Source organism: Augochlora pura, chromosome 10, assembly GCF_028453695.1.
Source record: "Augochlora pura isolate Apur16 chromosome 10, APUR_v2.2.1, whole genome shotgun sequence".
Taxonomy (NCBI): domain Eukaryota; kingdom Metazoa; phylum Arthropoda; class Insecta; order Hymenoptera; family Halictidae; genus Augochlora; species Augochlora pura.
The window spans coordinates 13,413,137-13,436,438 of record NC_135781.1 but is presented as its reverse complement, the minus strand read 5'-3'; the positions used below and the strand labels follow the sequence as shown (position 1 = coordinate 13,436,438).

General features: G+C 40.3%; 1 protein-coding gene across 3 annotated transcripts in view; it reads left to right on the top strand.

The window, feature by feature from the left end:
- Rbp6 (RNA-binding protein 6) overlaps nucleotides 1–23,302 on the top strand; it is an 895,262-nt gene that overhangs the window by 595,470 nt on the left and 276,490 nt on the right. For all 3 annotated transcript variants that reach the window (XM_078192887.1, XM_078192889.1, XM_078192890.1), the window contains one exon: nucleotides 16,929–17,021. In XM_078192887.1, coding sequence (XP_078049013.1) covers nucleotides 16,929–17,021 — 93 coding nt within the window. The remainder of the gene's footprint in view (nucleotides 1–16,928; nucleotides 17,022–23,302) is intronic.

The following is a 23,302-nucleotide window of genomic DNA, read 5'->3' as shown; positions in this document are numbered from 1 at the left end:
ATCGTCGAATTTCTAAAAGTTCCGAACAATGACGGAGGAACATAATTGATGATGCATCTATTTAAAATTATACATAGATATATTCAAGATTATATCGGAACCATAATAGACTGCGGACCAATTAAAAACATATTTTGATGTGCTCTTACAATTTTACATGTTTTGCATATTCCAGTCAGAAATTTGTTTAGAATACAATTTACACTGTAACACATTTACAGATATTATCAGTCAAAATAAAAAGCTGTAAAATTGCAGATACAGTAAATGGTAATATTGATTAAAAATATTGGTTCAAATTATATGTATACACGCACTCGTCACGTACTGCGACGTGGAACGTTCATGTTTGGCATATAAATTAATATTGACTGAAAATCGCAAATATTTAAACTCCAAGAACGGAACACAATAATGTAAATTATTGTAATCTCGATTACGGCGATCCATCATAAATATATATTAATTGAAATAAAATTATTAAATATCCACTACCTCAACTTAGATAATATCATATAAATGTCATTACTTACGTGCATATAAATTCACAGTCTATTGAGAAATCGCAATATTTTGCAATATTCATGTTTCTGGAGGTACTTCGAACGGATTAAAACGTGTATTTCAGCACAAATTGAACTTTTTCAAACATAAATTAAGGGCAGAGATCCGCGCTTCAAATCAGGGAAACTCATGCGAAAAGAAATTCGGAACCGTGTTGAACATTTGATATATCCTGATTTTAACATTCAATGATTCCGTTTTTAAGGAATATTTTGAATCCATTAAAAAAAGAAATATCAAACATTTGTCGTTTTTTTAACCTTTAACATTTGAATGTTACCAGAAGCTATTGTACAGTATTAAGAGCAATTACTTTTTGAGCGATGTTGTTGTCACTCAAAACTCTATTTCGCCAACTACTTGTTTAACTCAATTTTCAAGAAATTGAGCTGAGTGGATCCACTTCGAATTTCGTCTTGAACCAATTTGCGAGATTCGTGACGAAGTTGTTGCGCGTTTCACGAATACCGCATCGGCTATCTTACATAATTTAGAGCGCGCCCCGACCGTGAAAACTGAAAAAAGAATTATTGGTATTGAGCGTTTCGAATACTGGTTCAAAGCGAGCCGAAGCGAAACGAGCTTCCAAAGAGAATTTTATAGGCTCCCTTAAATACTCCAAATGTTTTAGAAAACGATCTATAATAGTTGTATTTAGGTAGTCGGCGTGGAGTTAAAAATTTTGTGCCACCATTTCACGCGGGACCTTCGGTTCGGTTTTCATCGATTTATCTACGCCCCGAAGTTTCTCATTTTATTACAACTTACTGAAAGCTTTAAGCCAACGGCGAAAGTTGCGATTACGAAACAAGGCGGCTATTTAAACATTTTAATCGTTTCAGTCGTTGACATTATCGAATCCACAGTCGCGTGAAATCCTTTAACGCGATAACACGATCGGGAACAGATAACGAGGCAGCTTATGGATAAGAAAAAGCGTGAATCGAATAATTGTTTCGATAAATTTCGACGAGAGAAACGGGCAACTGTAATTGCAACGAAAATTGCAACTAAAAAACGATATCCGCGCTTGAATCCGTTCGTGCGGGGGACTATGGCGCAGTTGAATTTAATAACCGAAAGTTCGATACACCTTTCGCTATCGCCTCGAATCCGCGCCATTACATTCGCCAGGAGTTGCGATTTACCTCCTCTCTAGCTACTCCGCCGACTTAAACTGTTGGACTTGCGACTTTAGGGGATTACCCGGCGAATTTATCGAACTATCTTGCTCCGGAACTCTGTCCGCGTATAAACTCAACTCGATTATATCCAAATTATCTCCGCGGGCTTGTCTCGAAAGGAATTTTCATTTGCGACCCTCGATTAGCCCTGCAGCCTTTAAAATCCTTTATTTGCTCGCGGTGGTCCGCCCGAAATGCCGCAACCGTTCCAAACCACCAGATGGGTCGAAGTGATATAACTTCGTGTTTTACAATTATTGAAATCGTAAAGGCTATCTCGTAATGTTTATGTAGCGTTGCAAACTGGACAGTTACAGTGCTCAGTAGTTTGAGTATCCGCGATAATATTTTTGCGAGATCTACAAGTTACGATTAATAAACGGAAGTTGAATTTTGCTTTGGGAACGCTATTTCATGAAACACAGTTCGCAATACAGCATGGTATTACACATGGTATTACACATAGTATCATTACTGACCAAATTACAAAGATACCTGAGCGAGACTCACTCAATATCGTCAATACTCGTGCATCTTTTGGCACATTAAGCTTGCTCTTTTGTTCTGCTGATGTAAGTCAATCTTCTTTGCGTTTTTTTGCATATATCTACTTTTAATTTGTTGCCCCAGTACGTAATAAAACCAATAAATGATAATATAAATTAATTGTTACAAATAAAGTGAAACTTAATCAGCACTGCTGGAATAAAAATATGTGAAACGTGTGTTTCAATTCTAACAAGAAGTGCAGACTCTGGCTAATATGATAACATCTTGATAGTGTATCTTTCTCTCTTCGAACACTACGTATTACTAGACTATCCTTGTATCGATACGTAAGTTACATGGGATTCATAAAACTTAGGAGAAAGGAGTAGTGTCCGGAAATGAACGATTTGAAATCGTTCTCGTCGTCGGAAAGGATTTCGAACTTCCGCGTCACTTCGATGGGAGCGGCGACGGAATCAATTGTCATCCGTCCGATAAATCTCTTACACAATCGCCAGCGTAAAACTGACAATGGTGGCGCAAAGCACGTGGACGCAATTCGGAATCGGTGGCGTAATCTTTAAACCGTGTATTAGTTCGAGCGCCCGGTAAAATATTGCGAAAAAAAGTTTTGGCCCCGGGAACAGTCCCCGATATAAAGCATGCATGCGCCACGTATAATCTACGTGAGAGCACGTACAGGGGTGAATTTGTAGGATCGTGGTGTAACGTGGCCGGGTGTAAAGCCCGGTCGAGTAAGGTAGGGTCAGGGCTGGACAGTGCGATAGCAATGCCCCGAGCCACAGACGAATGTTGAGCGCCTTACCGTCCGCTCGCTGATAACCTCCCTTCCTCGCCATAACCTCTTTCCAGTATTTATGGCCGGTAACTTAAATTCTGAAACGTCGGACACGCGAGAAATTAGCACCGAGCGCTCTCTCCCCCTCTCTCTTCCTCTTTACTATTTCCCTCTCTTTCTCTTTCCGTGGCTGCTGCAGCTGCGTCCGGGAAGATAGACACGGACGCCGGTGTATTTGACGGTCCCCGTTTTAATTCGATGCGTATCGATCCCGTCTACCAGCTCTTCTGTTCACATGCTAGTTGAACAATGAATATTTCTATCAGCAATTCGGTGGTGTCGTGTTTGCGAAACGAGATGATGAAATCGATCGAATTCATCGCAGCCGAGTAGAGAATTATTGACAAGTCTTAATGTTTAGCACTCGGAAAATTTTTCTGATATATCTATCAGCCATCCGGAGAAAATTTTCTGCAGCAATTGCGATTTTGTTTTACAGTATCGAGTCGAAATAAAAATCATTATACTACTGCAAAATTTAGACAAATTGGAGAAAATGTATACAGAAGATGGAGAAAATACATCTGCTCTATTAACAGATTGCATAAATTGAAGATATAATATGATTATTCACTTTCTTTCATAAATCCATAAAACTCGCCGTTTAAGAGCGATTAGAAGATCAAACACGCTTATCGGTCGGTTTTAAATTATATCAGGGAACAACTTAATTTCCAATTGAATTCCAGATGACTCTTCGTACTTTTAGATCGTCGAACTTCTCATGCCAAAAATGAAATCACCGCAAATAATTCAGTGTCTCTAAATCCAATCGAAGAACTCGCTCCGAACGCCGACACTTTCTGAAATCGTGTTCAACTTCCGAAAATGACTGCCGAGGAAGTTAATAAGGGTCCCAGTTTGTCGGGTAGGAAACACGATTCATAGTCCCGCGGTCCTGGTATCTACCGCAACTCACTCTCAACCGACTCGCTCCAAAATTCATACCCTCATCTGTCCACCGTAAACGCATATGCATGCGCTGGATAGGTGTTCACCGGAAACTGGATGGATCCTTTTGGAAATAAGGTTACTGACACACCGTGTCGCAGTTACCTTGTGCCAAGCCCGCCGTTACGAGGTAGCACGCTCTGAAGATTCTTATAAACTGGATCGCCTCGAATTATGTATGAAAATTCACGATGCTACCTTAATAAGACGCGTCTGGGGGCTGAAAGTCAGGGAGATTGAAATATGGTAATTTGAATTTACGATCTCGGCGAAACAGCAATTTTTTCCGCCTGTTTTTAACTTTGCTACGATTAGGGTTGTCGAGCATAATTTATTTTATGGTTCGGGACGTTCGTGTTTACGATGTATCTGAATTGCGCGAGGTTTTCAACAAAAACAATGGAAAATCACTTTAATAATGGATGTACGTATAAAAATTCAGGTAGTGCTCTTTTAATACTGCTGCGCAATTTAAACAAGAACGTGTTTCGAGCATACAATATATGTGTATATATATATAAAACATTGTATTACAACTATTGCACTCTAAATGTCAGGTTCACAATGGGGATTCAGAACAGTTGTTAATTAAGGAAATGTTGCAGTCAAATAACCGAAGCCAAAATAAATAGAGATTTTCAGCAATCGAACTCGCTTGTTACAAAAAAAACCTTTCATACAATTTTTAGATAAAATCTGTCAAATTTTATTGTGAGCATATAAATATTATAAATCCTGCGTGCCACCTTGACATAACCTCGCCGGTTAAATAACATAACATTAAAGCAATAGTTTATAGATAATAAAAGATATAAGAAACAACTGTTATATAGCATATTACCAGTTCTATTAACAAAATCGTTAGAATACCCGCGGTGATGTTTCAAGAACTGGCACAACGTCTCACACGCTCCATTTTATCAACGGAAGATAAGAACCCTCGCTTGAGCGCAACCGTTGCACGACGACGATCGATGGTTAACGAAAACCGAAATTATTTTTCGCAGCGGGAGGTACGAAGAGAGTAAGGTTAGCACATCGAAATCCCACGGCTCAAGATAATCTGTGTTGTCGCGAATCGAGGTCGAAGGGGCGAGAGCAGAACGAGGGTGGAGCTGTGTCCGAAGGACAGGGAAAAAATGCGCCTCGTTGCTAGGGAAAGGGGCGAGGAAAGGAGACAAGGGAGAGAATCCTGCGTATATCCCAAAGCGAACCCCGTAACCCTCCAGATGATAACCGATTCACCCTGCTCGTTTCCCGCCCTTTTGCCCTACTTTCCTCGTCTCAGCTTCTCAGGAAGACCACGACGGGGCCCTCCACCCACAACCCTTCAACCCTCTCTGCCACTTTTTGAGCCATCTAAGGATATCAATCTTAAAAGGGCCGCGCCTCTCGCGTTCCACTATCATCGAGAGGAAGCGACCAGTTTCGGACCCCGTAAATGCTCGCTGATAGCTTTCGGATTGCCCCGTGTGTGGGTGTGTTTGTTTATTTATACGATGGCCGTGATTTATGTATGGGTTCGCCACTCCGACTTGCATTCCCTCCGCGGAGATTCTCTTGCCGATGAAAACACTATGATAAACAGAATAGGATAGGGTCTAAGGCTTCAAAACGCACGTGCAGGCTCGGTCGTCCTTACAGCATGGTCCAAGTCATGGTTTGAGGCCGACATTTCTCGGCAGACAAGTGTTTTAAACTTTTTCCGAACATAGTAAAGAAGAACGAATTAAGTACCTTTTTCATTTCTAATTTTTTCTTAATGAGGCTTTTGCCAATGCAATTGTGAGGTTATTCTGATTAAAATAAGACCAAACACAATATAATTTTTGCAAGATTACATTGATTTGTATTAAAAATATAAATATACTTTCCATATCAATATTAACTTAAATATGCTAGGAAACCTGTGAAACGTAAAAAATTTTATTCTTTTTAACTTATATCCCCTTTGTATCGAAATGATTATCCCACTTTTAAAGAATAATGTTTCAGACCTTTTCTATCATTAACGTCATTTATTAACTATAATACAGCTATACGAGTATAATAACTATTAATTTAACTTTTGTTTTATGTAATTAGCCGTTGTATTTTGCTAAAAATTTATTAATCAAACAATTATTTCAACACGGAGGGAATATAAATTAAAAAAGTTTTAAATGTTATAACGCGATCGATGATCTCCATTATTTAGACTTTGTTTATTCTGTCAATGGACAAGACGATTATGAATCTCCATAGGTACTTTTCACAAAATAATATTTGACTGCATTTATATGTTGTCACGTAAATTGTACTCTGCATTTGACTTTCTAATGAAGATAAAGTCATGAATAAAATTAAACCGCGTACTTCGTATTTATTAGAAAACTGAAAATTTTATGCAGTTATGACTAAAATGAAAGATGCGACTTGCAACGGTAAGAAGACTAAATAAGGTTAGAAACATCCATGCATTATTTCCAATTTATTTAAATCCTGACGGAAATAAATGTTTATCATACTTTTATTTCTTATCACTGCAAAATAGCGATGGCTTATAATATTGTTAGCACAGTCGAATACCGTACACTCCAATTAAGCTTTAATTGCTAGCAACATAAAGCTCATCCGACTTTCCTCTTTAAATTGCTGCAAAAGTAGAACATTGCGTTCAAAATGAACCATAACGGTTTGAGAAGAAGAGATTAGGATGTCTCGCGCCATAATGAGAATTATTCGAGAGGAGTTTCCAGTGTGTTCTCGATTAATCCGCGAGGTCGTTGGAGCGTTCCTCGCCGGTTCTCGTTACTTTCGCGGGTGAAGTAAGGGGGAGGAAAAATTGCGGAACATTTTTCGAACGATACGATCCGAAAAGTTTTCTGCGATATACCACGTACACGCGTACACACGTACACACGTATATATGTATATATACCGGCGGGTACGCGGCGCAGTCTCATCAGCAGCAGCATAGTGTGGCCGATTAAACTTTCACAATAATTGCGAACGAGCAAAGCGTTCTCCTTGCCATTCCATACGACAATATTCGCGCTCGCGAGGCAGATTTAACGGTTGGGCCCAGACGAAACTGGCACGCCCATTCTCCAACGTTTATTCCAATATTTATTTTACCCATTTCCCTCGTTCCGCGCCCTCGCTGCTTGCGATCCTCGTTTTCGCGCTCGCCGCGTTTCTTTTTCCACCGCGGCTAGTTAACAGATTAATCGGACCGCGTTCCGGTAATGCGAGGCCTTTAATCGACCACGAAGAAACTTTCGCGTTGTTACGGATTTCTCGATCTCTGGGATCGCGTAATATATTGTCTTCCTGTTATTAAACTCTTCTATTATCGTTGTCTACCATTCTTCATTATCAACTGGTCAACTTGATCTTCCACACTATGGGCGTAGCTCGAAACAGAATTAGATTCTGTGGAATCGTGCATACGATGGATTCTGGTTATATTCTTGTTGAACTTTGCCTTATCGGAACCTAGAACATATTTTCATTATCTCTGTCTTTTCTTTTAAAATTGCTAATATATTATTTTCTGTTTGCGCAAATTTTTAAAAAAAAGAACGAACATGCTACGTGTTTTCTATTTTCTGTATCTCATGCAGACAATATCTATTTTGCATAACAGTCTGCGGTCTGGCCATTATGTACATTAACTCTCGAATCTGCGACCAATGTGGAACTCGCGTTCTAAATATTTTGTAAAATTTGACAAAAAAAGCTAAATTTAAAAGAATGTAAATTTTTAATTTGAAAAAGTTTTTCTATTTTTCTGTCTCTCTTTTTATGTTCCTTTTAACCTAATTCTTAGGCCGCATCTGCATAACGAACGAAACTAGTCCGCGATTTTATACCAAAAAATCAAAAACCTCAAACGGTTAAAGACCAAATACAGTTATGACGATTTAAGAATATACAAATATAGTTGTACTCAACATTTTCACGACCGCGCCAAGAACCTAAAAAATTTTCATAAAATTACAATATTTTATTCAGTTGAATTTTTTCGTACTATTATTATACTTTCCACGTAACATTCATTCTCCGAGGAAACGTTAGTCAAACTGGGAAATTATAATGCTGATTATCGTAAAAATGTCTCCATTCGGTTATTAAACTAATTAATTTAAAATGGGTAGATCTCTGCATTCGATTGTCTAAGTTAATATACTATTAAATTTAAGAAGATAATTTATAAGATATTAAATCTAATTAAGATGATATTAAATTTATAAAATGAGACAATAAATTAGATTGAAGTTTCGTACAGAGTTTCAAACAAAGACAATGTTTAAACTTTTATGCCGCTAAGAACGTTGAATTTCGTTTGAACAGAGAGCAGTTCTTATTTATTAAAAACACCTTTCGTACAATTTATATCCGAGGGATTGTTTTCATCATTGCTGGAAATTCCTCGCCCAGCCGTATCCGCAGGATCGCATGATAAATTGTCTTGTTTCATCTCGAGGATGAAATTCTGCCGCTTTATCTTCGCATCGGTCCAAGAACAGGCAAGAAAAACCGAGCGGCGAGCTGGCTGTCGAATCGATGGATTAATCGGCTGCCAGAGAGAAATTACCTACGGCTACGATCTATATTTCCACGTTAAGAACGCCGACGTCTGACACGCGGTCACGGCGCTTTAATTGGAATTACTTTCCGAAGTGTTCCACCGACTCGACAGTATCTCGAGCGAATATCTTTTGTCGGAGTTAAGTCTACGACCGGTAAAAACCGTATTTACGCAGCGAATTGTCCGCGTGATACATTTCACTATTCATGAACTGTGAATATTCATTAGTTTCCTTAACGTAACCCGGCTCGAGGTTTTAATTTCACTTTTCAATAAAACATTGTTCGCCGTGCTGCTACAAAAGCGTGTTCCACGTTTGTTCCGCCGTAAATTTGTGGCGAGTTTGCCCCAAATCACCCACGAATTTCCATTTGTATAATAAATTTGTTGTAACGGAATTCTACGAAAATAACAATATCAACAGGAATTAAACATAGTTCCGTTTAACATTGAGCGCGTACACATTTTTCTCTCAGAAATTAATTGCCGAAATGTAAATGTAAAACGCAAAATTAAATCTACTCAAACCTATCACATTTTTTAATTGAAATATAAAAATATAATATTGAAACTTACAATAAATATTTATTCCGTAAAGAATAAGCATAACCAACGACGATTATTTGAATTTATAAAATTTATGACTCGCCCACGTCTGAAGCCTTTTACAATGTTCCATTAAACACCTAATTACGAGTTCGCAGCGCGAAGACGTAATCGAAAATCGCGTGGAGTTCCCGCCAGCGCGAGTGCGGGAAGCAGCGGATTTCCTGAAGCCCCGGGTGAAATTTATACGGCTTCTTCCGCGCGACAATTTCATTTTTCTAACGGCGTGGGTGGGGAGCAGGTGACTTGCAACGGCGAGATAGAGAACGCGTACGCGACTTTAGTCCGGTAGGGCTTGCGATGAAACCGAAGAACGAAGGACGGGAACGAGACGGACCCCGGAGCGATGAAACTATAAAGCCACACCTAGTAAGTTGTAAAATTGTAATAGCCTTCCGGTATTTACATAATGCTACGGCATAATAAGTGGAACTCCACGAGTTTCCATTACCATTTCGCTGCTATCCGCTCCTATCTTCGCTAACGACCCCAGTCTCCTCCGTTCAGCCCCGTGACTTATATTTTTCTACCCTATTCTTCCTCGGACAGCCGGCTTCGTCCTTCTTCCGCTTCCTCTTCTCCGTAGCCTCCTCGTAGACGCGGTTGAACTTGAACTGGATGCTACAAGATCGTTTATGAGGTCTCTATTGAACCCTGTACGGTGTTTTCGTTTTGTGTTTTGAACATGGCCCATGTTTAACTTGCACTCTATTACGGATTTTGACTAGTAAATGGCAAATTTTGTACATATGTAACGAAGAGAGTAGAATAGAATTGGGCAGGGTAAGAGATAGATGTTGAGATAGACAAAATGTGTTGAAATAATCTTTGAGTGCTAGGTACGCAGCGATTCACGTTCCAAAACGATATTTGTCGTAATATTTATACTCACGAGGTCGAGTCTACCATTTCTTAATCTCTTAGGCACGGTTGAATTTTGCGCGGCGCTGTTTCTCTGCAGAATTCGATACGAATTATGCGTAAACGATACAACACTTTAACTTTCATCATTTATTATAATAATTAGTAATGCAACTGAATGTGGCGACCTGAGCTGACATCCACGAAAACTACTATAGAAGCGCATCGTTCCTAAAAGGCCGAATTCAACAAACTCTCAGCCTTATCGAAACACCATCGACTTGTAATATAATCATGTTTTGAGGATATTATAGCTTATCTCGTAGAGATCGTCACTATAGAGTATCTCTTAGCTGTGTGATCACAAAACAATGCGATCATGACGGTTTCGGGAGGAGTCAAGTCGTTGAACGAGTCAGATGAGCCCACCCAAGATCCTGACTTTTGTTCGACTTTAATTCGTGAACCAGAAAAATGCCAGCTCCCAGACAGTAATATCTAGGTACAGTTTAGCCAGTTTCTGTATTCCATAAGACGCAACGCGCAGCCGCGAAACTTCGCCGATGTAATTACAAGCTGGCGAGAGCCGCGTTCCTTGAGAAGCCAATCCGACGAGGTCTACTGCCGGGACAAAAGAGTTCCTCGCAGCTGAAAGAAGCGGGCTGCCGATGTCTCCGGGCATCTAAGGTAGGAGACGGTCTCGAGACTGAACTGTCTCGTTTGCACGACAATGCTCTCATTACGAAACGGGACCGAGCGTAGCGGAGCGTAATAAAATTTCACCGGCTCGGCCAGTTCTTAGGCCGAAACCAGTCCGTTGACGACGGCGACGATGCCGAGGGCTTAACCAGCAGCGCGGGATATCAGGAAACTTCAATTTCCTCTTTCGGCTCTTCCGGCCGGCCCGAAGCTGTCGGCACTGCAACTTCATTCGAATAAGTGGTTCCCTTTTGCCCGGTGCACCCTTTACCCTTGTTCGGTCTCGTTATTTAGCAACGTCTATCTGGATGCGTTTGTCACGCACTGGTGCATTTTTACAATCCGTCCTCTCTTCGCCGCAGGAAAACATCCGAATCAGTTTGGCTTCAAATTAATGAAATGTCGATTCATATACCGGCATAAAAATCGCTGTTATAGTTCACACGGAGCTTGTTGAGAACATTTCGAAGTCAGAGAAAATTTACTTAAAACCATTGCTCCCTTCTATGATATTTCCGTGTAAATAATTCAAGTAGTTAGTGTAGGTAATTCAGGTAATTTCAGGTGTTCGGTGTCAAAGAGCATGCTTCGAATTGCTACTGCATATACAATTAATTTTCATATACTTCATACTGTTTACAACTAATTACTTCTTCGAGAACCTGTATATTCTCTCGTTTCTCTGTTGGACTCGTGAAGAGCACTGTTCGTACGAAACAATAATTGTTCACACTAATTGCAAGATAAAGGCTTTTATTAATTGCACAGTTTGGTAACATTGATAAAGGTACAGGCAATATATAATTTATTCGCGCGAATTTACGCGGTTTAACCAGTTTGCTGTGGTGCCCTCTTTTCAGTGCACGTATGTGTCGCAAGAATTATGCGATGACGGGTATAGTCGTCAAACAGAAAATAAGTGTCGCTATTAAAATATTGAATCAAAAAGATTGTTTGATTTTATAAAATTAGTAATTTTCTTACTAATATTTACATATCCATTTAACATTAATATGCTACATACATAATAAACGAAAAACGCAGGAAAAATTAAATACTTATAAAAGTATAAAATTCAAATTGCTGTTATAGAATGGTATTCAGCAAAGCGCCTATATAATATATATAAAATTAACAATTTGATTACTAATATTTACCTATTCACTTAACGTTAACATATACTGCATACATAATAAGCAAGGAACGATATATAATGGCACTTTGTACGTCGAACACTGTTATAATTTTTTCCTAATCTTGGTAAGTAATCTTAGATAAGTTTACGATAACGCACGAGCTTAGCTCAAATTATTCGCATTTTTTCTTTCTTTCTTTTATTCAGACCCGGCCTTTCATTTTCATCAAAATTACAATTTAAATATCCAATGGCTACTACTTTATACGCACGACGAGTATACTCGTCATGACACGAAATTCACGCTACTTCTCCCTGTCGAGTATACTTGCCAAACACAGCAAACTAATTAATGCATCAGGATCACCCCGCAACCTAGCATTTCCCGCTGCCACCGATTCCTGTCAGTGGTAGATATTTGAGGTCGGAATCATGACCGAGTCATTTATTTAATTTTCGAGATCCGACCGTTTTATTTTCATCCCCAGGACTTTATACACTTCGCTGATTAGCCCGAGACCTAACGGACGAGCCTCGCGATGGGGGCTCGCCGCGCCATAAGATGAGAGCCACGCGGGGGATGGGAGCCTTGAACCGGAGGGCGGGATTAGAAAGAGACTCGGGGGGTGAGTTCAGAACCACGAGGTGGAAGGACTTGCGCCCTGGGGGTTTGCGTTACTCACCGGATATAGAGAGGTCTAAGCCCGGCCATCACTGAAATTACCAGAGTTTACCTCTTCTACCGTTTCCGCTGTATTCACTGCCACCCCACCCCCCCACCCCACCCGCCACCGAGCCCTTCCCGCTACGGCGGCCCTACCCTTCCACCCCTTTTTCGCGTTCCGTTCTCTTTTCCCGCCGACGAACACCCCCGTGTCCGCCTTCCCTGCGGAATGTTCCGCGCGGAGAGCTTCATTACATTGCGATCATGTTATTAAGACGTACCCCCTCGCGCTCGCTCGTTCTTTTCATCGGCCGCTCGATCTCTATCCCTGTTAAAGCATTTTCTAATAATTAGATTCGCCGCGATACGATTTCACGCTGGTTTTACAAGCGCGTTTTCATTTCGTTCCTTCTTGTTTCGGATTTGGTTAACGAGAAAATACAGTTACGGTTATTACTCGTGCTAAGATTCTCGAGTCAGTCGCTGGTAGACTCTAGCTATCGATGCGATGCCGGGGATCACGTTTATTTGGATTTACTTCAGCTGAAAGTGACTTTTACTTCAACTCGAGTAAGAGTCGAACATGGATCATTGGGAAATATTAAATAAAAACAGTACACATAGCAATATTATTTGAGAAGTAACACTTTGAGAAATATAATCACTTGTGGAAAATAATCGTCTAAAGTACTGAGAATATTGATATTGTGTGTAAAGCGACTGCCAAAAGTATTCCGACATTAGTATAACTTTAACTTGTACACCATATATTTAAATAAATATACGTTGAAATGAAAAGAACCTTATACGGCACGTTAAAGTAATAACAAAGTTTCGATTTAGTTTAAAACGTTATCTATATAATTAAAAGAATATTAAAAAACATTGAATTTTCAGACCACATAATATATGGACAATATCGATCATAAATATATAATAACTTTTAAAATTTCTATTTTTTTAAAATATATTGTTAAACAATAAAGGTGTAAAACTAGTAAGAGAAATGAAAGAAAATTAATTTTTATAACTTTTGCTCTCTAGCAAACATGTAACAGTGAAAAGATGACAAGTATCGGCACCATAATCATATCACGGAATCTACCAATGCTCGGAACTTCGACGAAGAGTACACATCAAAATCAAATTGCAGAAAAGATTTTTACCACGATAGAAGATCAAGTTTGCTCCAATCTAATTCAGAAATTTCGAACCCAAGAGTTTCCCGTACGAATGCTTGGGACTTTTCTGTTGCCGAAATAGATGATAAGATTGTAGAGACCTCTGTCAGTGGAAAGCCTGATGCGCGGTGGATAGAAATCATATAGCACAACGAATTTTCTTTCATGGATTCAGAAATTTCCTCGCGAATGCAGCTTGTAGCTACACGGTGTATGCCCCGCCCCCCCCCCTCCCTCCTTTGCTCCCCTAGCTCGCGGGAAACTTTTCAATATGGGAAACACGTAGCGAGCTCTTTGCCCTCGCGCCGGCACACTTTTCCGCACAGTGCGTCGAAAAAAGGGAGGATCCTGGAATCGACGAACTATGCGAATGGTTTCAGAACCGTAATTACGATTCGTTCTTATTCCATTTAAGGACTGGAACAATTACGTAAGCGTTTAACCCTTTGAATTCGAATGGCGACTTTAAGGCGCCATTAAAATTGTTATACGACGTTCTAAAATTATTTTTATAGATATCACCAAAGCTCAAAAAAAAGTTGTTGAAAATGTTACTGTTGTATGAATTATGAGACACGATTTCATATGCATGAAATGCATTTTGTTGTACGGTACAAGAATGCTATGAGTCAGAAAAATTGATTTTATATTCGATGTTGAAATGGCTTCGTGTGCAGAAGGTTAAATAATCTGGAATATCATCTGAGAACATGTAAATGTCTCTTAGGAGTTATTTTACGTGTCATAATCTGACGTTAATTGTTCCCCTATTCGAATATAGCGACCTGCTTTCGACAATTGAGAGTGGCGTTATATAGAGTGGATCATAATTTTTCTTTAAAATTGATTTAAAAAAACCTTAAAAAAATTAATAATTTTTAATATTTTTTACTTTGTTGAAAAGAGCAAACCTACCGATTAATTATGAAAAATAGGTGGCATATATTTCTCCAAAAAGAGATAAAAATGATGTCAGCTAGCTTAGTAGTCGACGGGTTCCATTCATATCTAATCATCTCCTTATCAATTTCTCAAGGAAGGCCGCTCCGCGACCGACTTTTCCTTTGCGTCGACAGATTTTCCATTCGCAAATACGCCTCGAGAGAAGCGTTAGTATCGGCGCGTTTCGCGCGCGGCGTCTCGAAGAGTCTCAGATTCTTTCTCGGAACCGTCGAAAAGGATATTTAAGAAACTCGGAGAACTATAATTTCGCCGGGAACCTTTTCCCAGGGAAGAAACGTCGTTTGTTGTTCGGCAGCAGGCATTCAGGGATCTATTGTCGTAGATCAAAGTGAAAAGTTTTTCAAAGCTCTCTCCGTCAGCTTCGGCGAAACTTCTTTCTTCGGCTTATACATACTATATATCGGACGGGATTTTCGTGATTGAGGTGTTCGTGATTGTTGTGCACGCGCGCTTCGCCGTGAACTATTCGAATAAAATTCTGTTCCGATGCTCGGCTTGCGGAATTTATTGAAAATGTGGTAATCAGTTTCGGCACATTTTCCACAAGGAAATAAATATCGTTTCTGTTTCCGGCGCGTTCTATTTTTCGGGCCAAATATGAACACCTCCGACGATCAATAGCAGTTTACAAAAACCGTCCGCACGTGTATGGAAATGCCGATTCTCGTAGTTTTTGCGAACGGCGTGGCTAAAAATATTCGGAACACGCAATCAACCGAAAATGAAAGGTGAACGTTTTACGCGTGTTCCTTTTCCGCGTGTTTCCGAGGTGAGCTAAAGTTATCCGTGGAAGATGTTATTAAAATTGCACGTCCGTTTGGGATTCGTCGATTATTAAAAACTTGTACGTCGCTCGTGCGAAGCAACAATTGTTAGATTAATATTCGCTCGATTTTTCTGTTTTATTTTATTATTTATCTGGAAGTTCCATATAAATGCATTTTTAGTCTTCACTGAATTATTGGAAAACCGTGTATGTCACAAAACGTCTGCACTTCATAGAAGTAACGCTTGTACTGTGTTATTTATAAATGAGACTACTTGGGTAGTTTGATAATATTGATTAGTAAATTATTAAGATCTCATAGAAGTTCCCCATGTAACAGGTGTCTTTAATGTCGCGAGACAGTATAAACACATGTATACGAGCAGTACATTTAAACTCTTTATAACATTTCACCTTACAATACTCTTTATAAGTATACATTTCACCTCTTTTTAACTGCCATGTGAACTTCCAACTACGTCTAATGAACTTTCGGATCTTAGTCGAGCATATATAATTTCAAACACGAACTTTCTATAACTTCTGAACCTTTCTTAGTTATCAATCCCATAGTTAATTATGACAGCATAAGACACTTGATTTCTTCAGTTAAACACTGCTAAATAAATCGCTTTAAAAGAAGCTTTAGAATCAGTGCATCATATGTTAAATAAAGATAATCACATATACATATATGGATTCGCTTAGTGTAGCCTAAGCCATTCAATCGATAGGATTATCTACTTCTATCAATCCTTACTTGACTTCTTTATTTTAACTGAACAGAGAATTAAAGAACCTAATAAATTTAACAGTATTGTCTATATTTGCTGGATTCTAGCACATAGAGGCAACAATAGAATTGAAATAATTAATAATCTCGCGAAGCAGGAAACAGAAAATGAAGTATCTGTCGAATTCAAAATTCTATTCATCAATATGACATATTATACAAGCGAAATTCACTGGTCCAAAATTTGTCAACGATTACTATAATGATTGCATAAACCTGGATTCTACAATAAAAGACTACCTAAGAGTTGTATTACTTGGGTCAATCGATGCAGATCTAAACATCCTCACCTCCTGGCTTCTTTAGCTTGGATTAACATAGTCTTCAACATTCAACGTCATTGCAGATATCTAGATCATGATTTTGATCATATTATTTGGCAATGTTCAAAGTGTGATAATAGTAGAGAAAAAAGATTACTATCTCCCATATATCATAAGTAATTTACAGCCCGTGATATCCTCTTCGTTATAAATTGTAAAATTTATAAGTAACCTGGATTTGTACATGAAATTTATAATATTTCAAGTCATATAATGTATACTAGTTTCTCGCCGATAGCACACGCGGAGTTCGTGCGATTCGGTACTACAATCTTTGTCCCCCATGTCCAATAATTGACAATTGCCTTTGCTTGCAGATGGTGACGAGAACAAAGAAGATATTCGTCGGTGGACTATCGGCACCGACGACGCTGGAGGACGTCAAAAATTACTTCGAACAGTTCGGCCCGGTGAGTGTCCGCTTAACGTTGATTAATAGGACGGGCTCGCGTCGGGGAGATTTGCACGCGAAACGCGCCTCGTTGTCGCGTAACTCGCGCGATGACAAACATTCGACACGCGGATCGTACATCAATGACAGTCGGTCGCGTCGCGGTGCGTCGCGTTGCGTCCGCGTCGTGTCAGGCCGTGTCGCCGTCAGAACGGTCCGTCATTGTAGCCGAAATCATTGCTCAGGTCCACGGTGTTGTGGCCCGTGACGGGCCAGCCCGAACATTGCCGGTGATCATTGTCGCGGGATCGGTCGAATCATTATTTTCGGCGGGGCGAGAGCGCGCCGCGACCGACACATTGTCGATCCGATTCAGCGTTTTGCTTATTTCCTGCGCGTTGCGTGCGGTCGTCTAATCCGACGCTGCCATTGGTACGCAGGGGGGAACGGTCGGCACGCGAAATTTGACAGGGCCAATCGCAGGCAGCGAGCGTACACAGGCGACCGTAGCCAATTCACGGCGTTTATTGTTTCACCGATTTTAATAGCCGCACTTCGGGACCGGTTTTATTGCTCTAACGACGCGGATGCCTGACGTGTTCGGCCACCGTCGCGCTCAGCGTTGGATATTAGAATTTCGAATAAAATTCACGGTAAACGGCCGGGGATTCAGGAGATTTCAGACGTCATAACCCATAATTTCGCCGAGCTTCCGCTGATTGTCGATTTCAAATCAAACCCGAGAAGATTTTATTGCAAATCGAAGAAGGTAGTAGAACATTATCCCCGGCACGATTGCTCGTTCCGGTATCGGATTTTTATCGCGAGCACCGGCTGACCGCCACGTGTAATTGCAATGGTCTGCCATAGCATTAGCCTCTCGCAACGAGGCTGCGATAATTTGTCGCTAATTATTCGCTGGAAGGAATAGGAGGTCTGTGGTTGTTGTCTTTATTTGATTCGGATAATAGTATGCCACTTTGGATGGCACTATCTGTCCTACATCGTAGAATACTATTATTCTTTCGCGATAGATTGCGATAACCATATATGAATTTCGCAATTAATAGGACATACGCGTGCTTCGGGATTAAAGTATAGGAAATGATTAAATATATTTGATGTGTATATTTATCTGAATGAAGGAATTATTCAGAAACATCTCCAGATCAGAAAAGAATAAAAAAGAAATAAACGTAAAAAAGAATAAACGTATCTTTCACCAAGCAGTAATAGTCGTGCTCGGAGGAATACATCAATATTAGATGTTAACACTTTACTACAGGCTAAACAACTATAGGCTAACCAAATTGTTATCTGTTACTGTTTTTTAATTTATCATCTTTATCTAATAACCTGGATTGTACTACTGCAAGCTTATCTAGTACTACATAATTTTGTTTAATTTCGCGATAAATAAAATAAATCGCATAGATCAAATGAATATTATTTATAAGAATACAACAATATTTACGATCGAATATCCGGCCGGTAAAGTGTTAAATGCAATTATTCAAACCTCATTCATCGTTTTCAAAATTTCTACAAAATTCTCTTTTATATCAGCTGAAAAATATTACTTCTTTCTTCCTATAATCTCATCAATAAGTCCGTAAATTTTAGAAATTCCTATGTCTCACAATTTACCTTAAACAAGTTCAGTGAACGCTGTCCGTGGTTCTCGGGGTTGTGCAGTCAACTTGAAACGTTAGTAAATGCTTAATGGAACTGTTGAGGAGTATTTGCTGAAAGGAATTCGCCTCGATCGGAATTGTAGCAGCTGGACACGGTCAGGTATCGGTCCGCGTCGCCGATGGCGAGCATTGAACTTCCGGAATACTCGAGACGCCCTTCTCGCCGGCGCGGTGAAGTGATTAGGAATTGGCGGAAGGACCACCTGAGACGAGGATTTCTGCTAATTAGCCTTTATCGACCTCTGGCGAGACTGCGCGGACCATTACGCGTTATTGTGCGAACTTCTCGAGCTTCTATCGCCCCGATAATAGCCGTCGCGATTCATCGGCTCGGTGTATGAGACAGATAATGGTGCTCGAGCGTGATTTACGAGGCGGTGCCAGTTGCCCGAAATCGTTTCTCGCCCTGGCGATGAAGTAAATAGAATTAACGATTTGGTAATTGCTAATAACGACCGTCGTTTGCCTTTTTCTGGTATTTCGGTGCTGAAAACCGGATCCGTTCACACGGAACGAACGATTGTCTTGCTCGAATTTGAATACCGCTTGTTATTCTATTCGCAGATATTGTACTTCTGAAACAATTTTTAAGTTCGTTCATATCACGTGTAATAGTTTATAGCACAATGTAGGAAGGAACGGTGAAACGACTATAGTTACCACCAAATTACTAACGCTCTGAAAGTTTACTCGAGGAGTGCTAAATTTTCCATCGGTACTTAACGTTATATTATTTTGCTAAAATATATTTGTATAAGCGTGATTCATCTTCCAAAAGATTGGGAGCATCGTCTGACATGTAATGGAAATTAATTGAAAAATTACAAGTCATGTTGTGGTTTAGAGTAATTGAGTAATAGGGCGATCAATTGTATAGTACAGGAGTGTCATCAAAATGTATTCTTTCTCTTAATAGTCTGAATAATTTTAAAACGCTCTACTAATATTCTTAAATTATATTCTCCCAGGTCCGCATTTGCCTCGCCCATTGTCACATAAAATCTGCAGTCTAGTAATTACGTACGGCAGATGGGAGAGTTTTAATAAAAGTTCCGAGTCAGCGTTCCTGAAAGCAAAGGGAGCACTATGCCATATATCTACCCCAGAAGATCTGCGAAATCGTTTCGAGCGCGCCCTTAATTCCGAATCCCGACCCACGTATCGATAGGGGTTGCATCGAGCAAAGGTTGCGCCGTTGAAGGATGGAGTATTAAAAAAAGGAAGCGGTAGGATCTGGATGTCGACGGTTATCCGTGGTTGGCGGCACGAGCCAGAAATGGATTTGAGATATCAGAGCTAGGCACTATCTCCGGTCTAGCCTCTTGACTCGCCCCGTTCCCGGCCTCCTCCCTTTTTCAGCGTTCTCTTTCGTTCTTCGTTGAAAGTCTCGTCCGGTTTCCGAATGCATAGTTTCCTGCTCGCTGTGGCTTCGGCTCGCTCTCCTCGTCTGTCTGACCCACATACGGAGATAAGATCGGTCTCCTACCGCACGGACATATTCGCGTACACAGTTGTACACACACACACACACACACGTGGGTGCGCGCATCGACTCACATTCATAGCTGGGAGCGGTATTGGCTTCTGTTCGCCGCGACGGGGTTGCAAACTGGCATCGTGGGCACGTTTCAGGGTTCGATTCGTAGGAGCAGAGCAGCACGTGCCGACGCAAGAACCACGGGAACACACTCTCCCCGGCTCGATACCGAGGCTGTGCACAGTTGTACAAACAGCTGCCTCAGTGTTTGGGACGTAAACACACGAACTGCGGACCAAATCCAGCCGTAACCTTATATCGTTTGCCAGCCGCTTCAGGTCAGCCTGCTTTCCCGCAAGCCCTGCTACCACTCCGCTCCCGATGCTGTTTCTGCTTCAGCTTGTACTCTTGCAAGGGCGGCAACGAGATCTCCGCCGATGAAATACCGCGAGTTTCATAAAGTTAACGACATTCCCCGTAAATTCGTTATATTCTGCTTCCTCGCGATACCCCGGCCTCGGCAACCTCTCGTTGATCCTCTCGATCGAGTTACCTCTTCTTCTGATCCGCGGAGAAACCAACGATACCGATCTTAATTCGATCCTGAGTCGATCTTTACCTCCGTGGCTGTGATTTCCAGTTCGGAATGTTGTTTGTTTCGCCTTAGATTCTCAAGGTAACTCCTTGTGCGTCTTGTTTTCAGAAGAATAAGAGATACTGACAAGTAACATTATCGTTTTGTGTAAACCATTTTTCTTCGTCGCAGAAAAAGACTTTCCTAGTTTGACAATTCCTTCTGCTCTACAGTAGAAGGTTGATTCTTATGTAGATTGGATTTAGAGGCACTGGCTAAGAGGATTGTGTGCTTTTTGTGATATTTTAAATATTTGAATATGAGCAAACAACGTTCGAAAACATCAAGACCCACTTGACATAATAAATTTGTTAAGCGAACTTCAATTCATTTCATTCCTTTTTATTATAAAGTTACGTCGCAGAGTTCTCAGATTTTACCACAAACCTCTAACTTTTAATTAAATGAAGCAGTTGTCGAAAAAATTGCTATTTCAAGAACATCTTGATCTCGTTAAACATCGTTGGAATATGTTTCCATAATATTAAAAAGAATTAAAACATTACGTTTAACGAAATCTGCTGGATCGTTTACGCAGCTTACATATTCAAAATTGAAAATTGGCCCTCTATTTCAAAGTTACATAATTTCGCGTTGAAGATTAGAAGACGTATAAAAATCATTTCGAGCATTCTCCATGATAAAACTCACATTGGCCAGCATAATCTATTACTGGCTATAACATTTTTATTAATACGTTCGTACTCTGGCGAGATTTACGTTTGCCTCCGTTTCGTTCGCAGCTGTAAAATTAACGTAGCCGAGGATAATATTGAAATTGGATGTCGTCTGCTACTCATTCCGGAATTACGATCCTCCGCGGACAGCTCTATGAAATTTGATCGTCTTGTTAAGTTTAATCAACCGAGATAACTGTCAAGAAACTGACGAATAACTATGCTGCAACGTTTTGGTGGATACGGCACAGTTCCGTTTACGATTAAAATTAAAGATGAATAGAATTTAAAGCAAGTATAACAGTAAAATAAATCTTGATGGGTTGGATATTGAAGAAATGAATTATATGAAAATAATGATTATACTATTAGCAACTGTATCATACGTAGGATGTCCAAAAGGTCAGTCGCAATCGGGAAATGAGTGGTTTTTGAGGTCATTTGAATTAACTTAGCGTAAATGCAATCCGCGGCTTTATTTATAAGTTATTAACGAAAACAAAGACCAATGACAGGCGATTTTGGCTGGCGCAAGGCGTCTGAAACAACGAGCCGACGAAACCCTATTTCGCTCATTGGCTCGGCCGCTTCGCGCCATCTGATCTCGTCTCTCATTGGCCACTTTTTTCCGTTAATAACTCGCAAATAAAGCTGTGGATTGCATTTGTACTAAGGAACAAGTTACTTCAAATAATTATTTCTCGATTGCTAGTGACTTTTGGAGCACCTTGTACATCTGCACGGTCTTTCATTTACATAGAAGGAATCACAGTAACAAGGTTAGAAATAACAAACCATTATCAAGGTTATTACTCTATAGAGGAATTATATTCGAAACTAAAAAACTGAAATGATATATTCATTGTATGATAATTATATTTAAAACTACGAAACTTGTAATAGAATTCAATTTGTAAGTACGGAAGTAGAATTTTATATAAATCTCCGTTGCAGTTCCGCGATCTAATTTAAAAGTAAAAATAATGTTATGCAGTCCTGACTACGTCAGTCTAGTAAAAACCACAGCAACGCGTCATAATGTATAAAAAGGAGTCCCAGCGTACGGAGTGTTACGAGTTACTAAAAAAATATACTAAGAGACCTGAAAGCCCGCATGGGAAGGTGCTCACTTGCTCGACTTTCAGGTGTCGTTAAAAAAAGCGTCGCATTTCTTCTCTATCGCATAGTCATTGCTAACTGTCACTGCAATAAAAACGAAATTCTTCTTTCTGCACTCGTTCAAGATTCAGAACTAATTTCTGTCAGGCCAAGAATAAGTCGTATTTGTTCAGACCTGGTGCGGTCTTTCAGCTTCAGCACGTGACCTTTTATCACAAATAATAAATTTCCAAGAGCTCGCGGTCGACCAGACACGCCGGGGCCACGCGTCTTAAAACTCGGATAAGGACGATTCGGGCGACGTTACTTAAAAGATGAATGGATCCCTGAAGGGCCAGGGCTTAATTGCGCCGGCTCTTGACTTTCGACTTCTTTCGTTCGACAGCCGAAGTGGCGGGAGAGAGGGATGAAAGAGTACCGGGTGGACGACGGAGAGATATCAACCGCGAGACCTCTTTGACGCGGCGCATAACGGTCGACTTGAAATTAAGAAATTAAGAATTAACGCGTCTTGGGATTGGCCGGCCCGGTCCCTCTGCTTCCTCTATATATATCTTTTTTTCGCCTTGCTCCTCTGCCCTGCGCTCCTTGAAACTATCGTCTGGGCAAGCTCGTTTAATTCCAGGCCGCAAAGGGAACTTCGCTTCCAAGCGATCGTTTATCGATGGCGAGGCTCCGGCTCGAAAGCCTTCGGGAAGT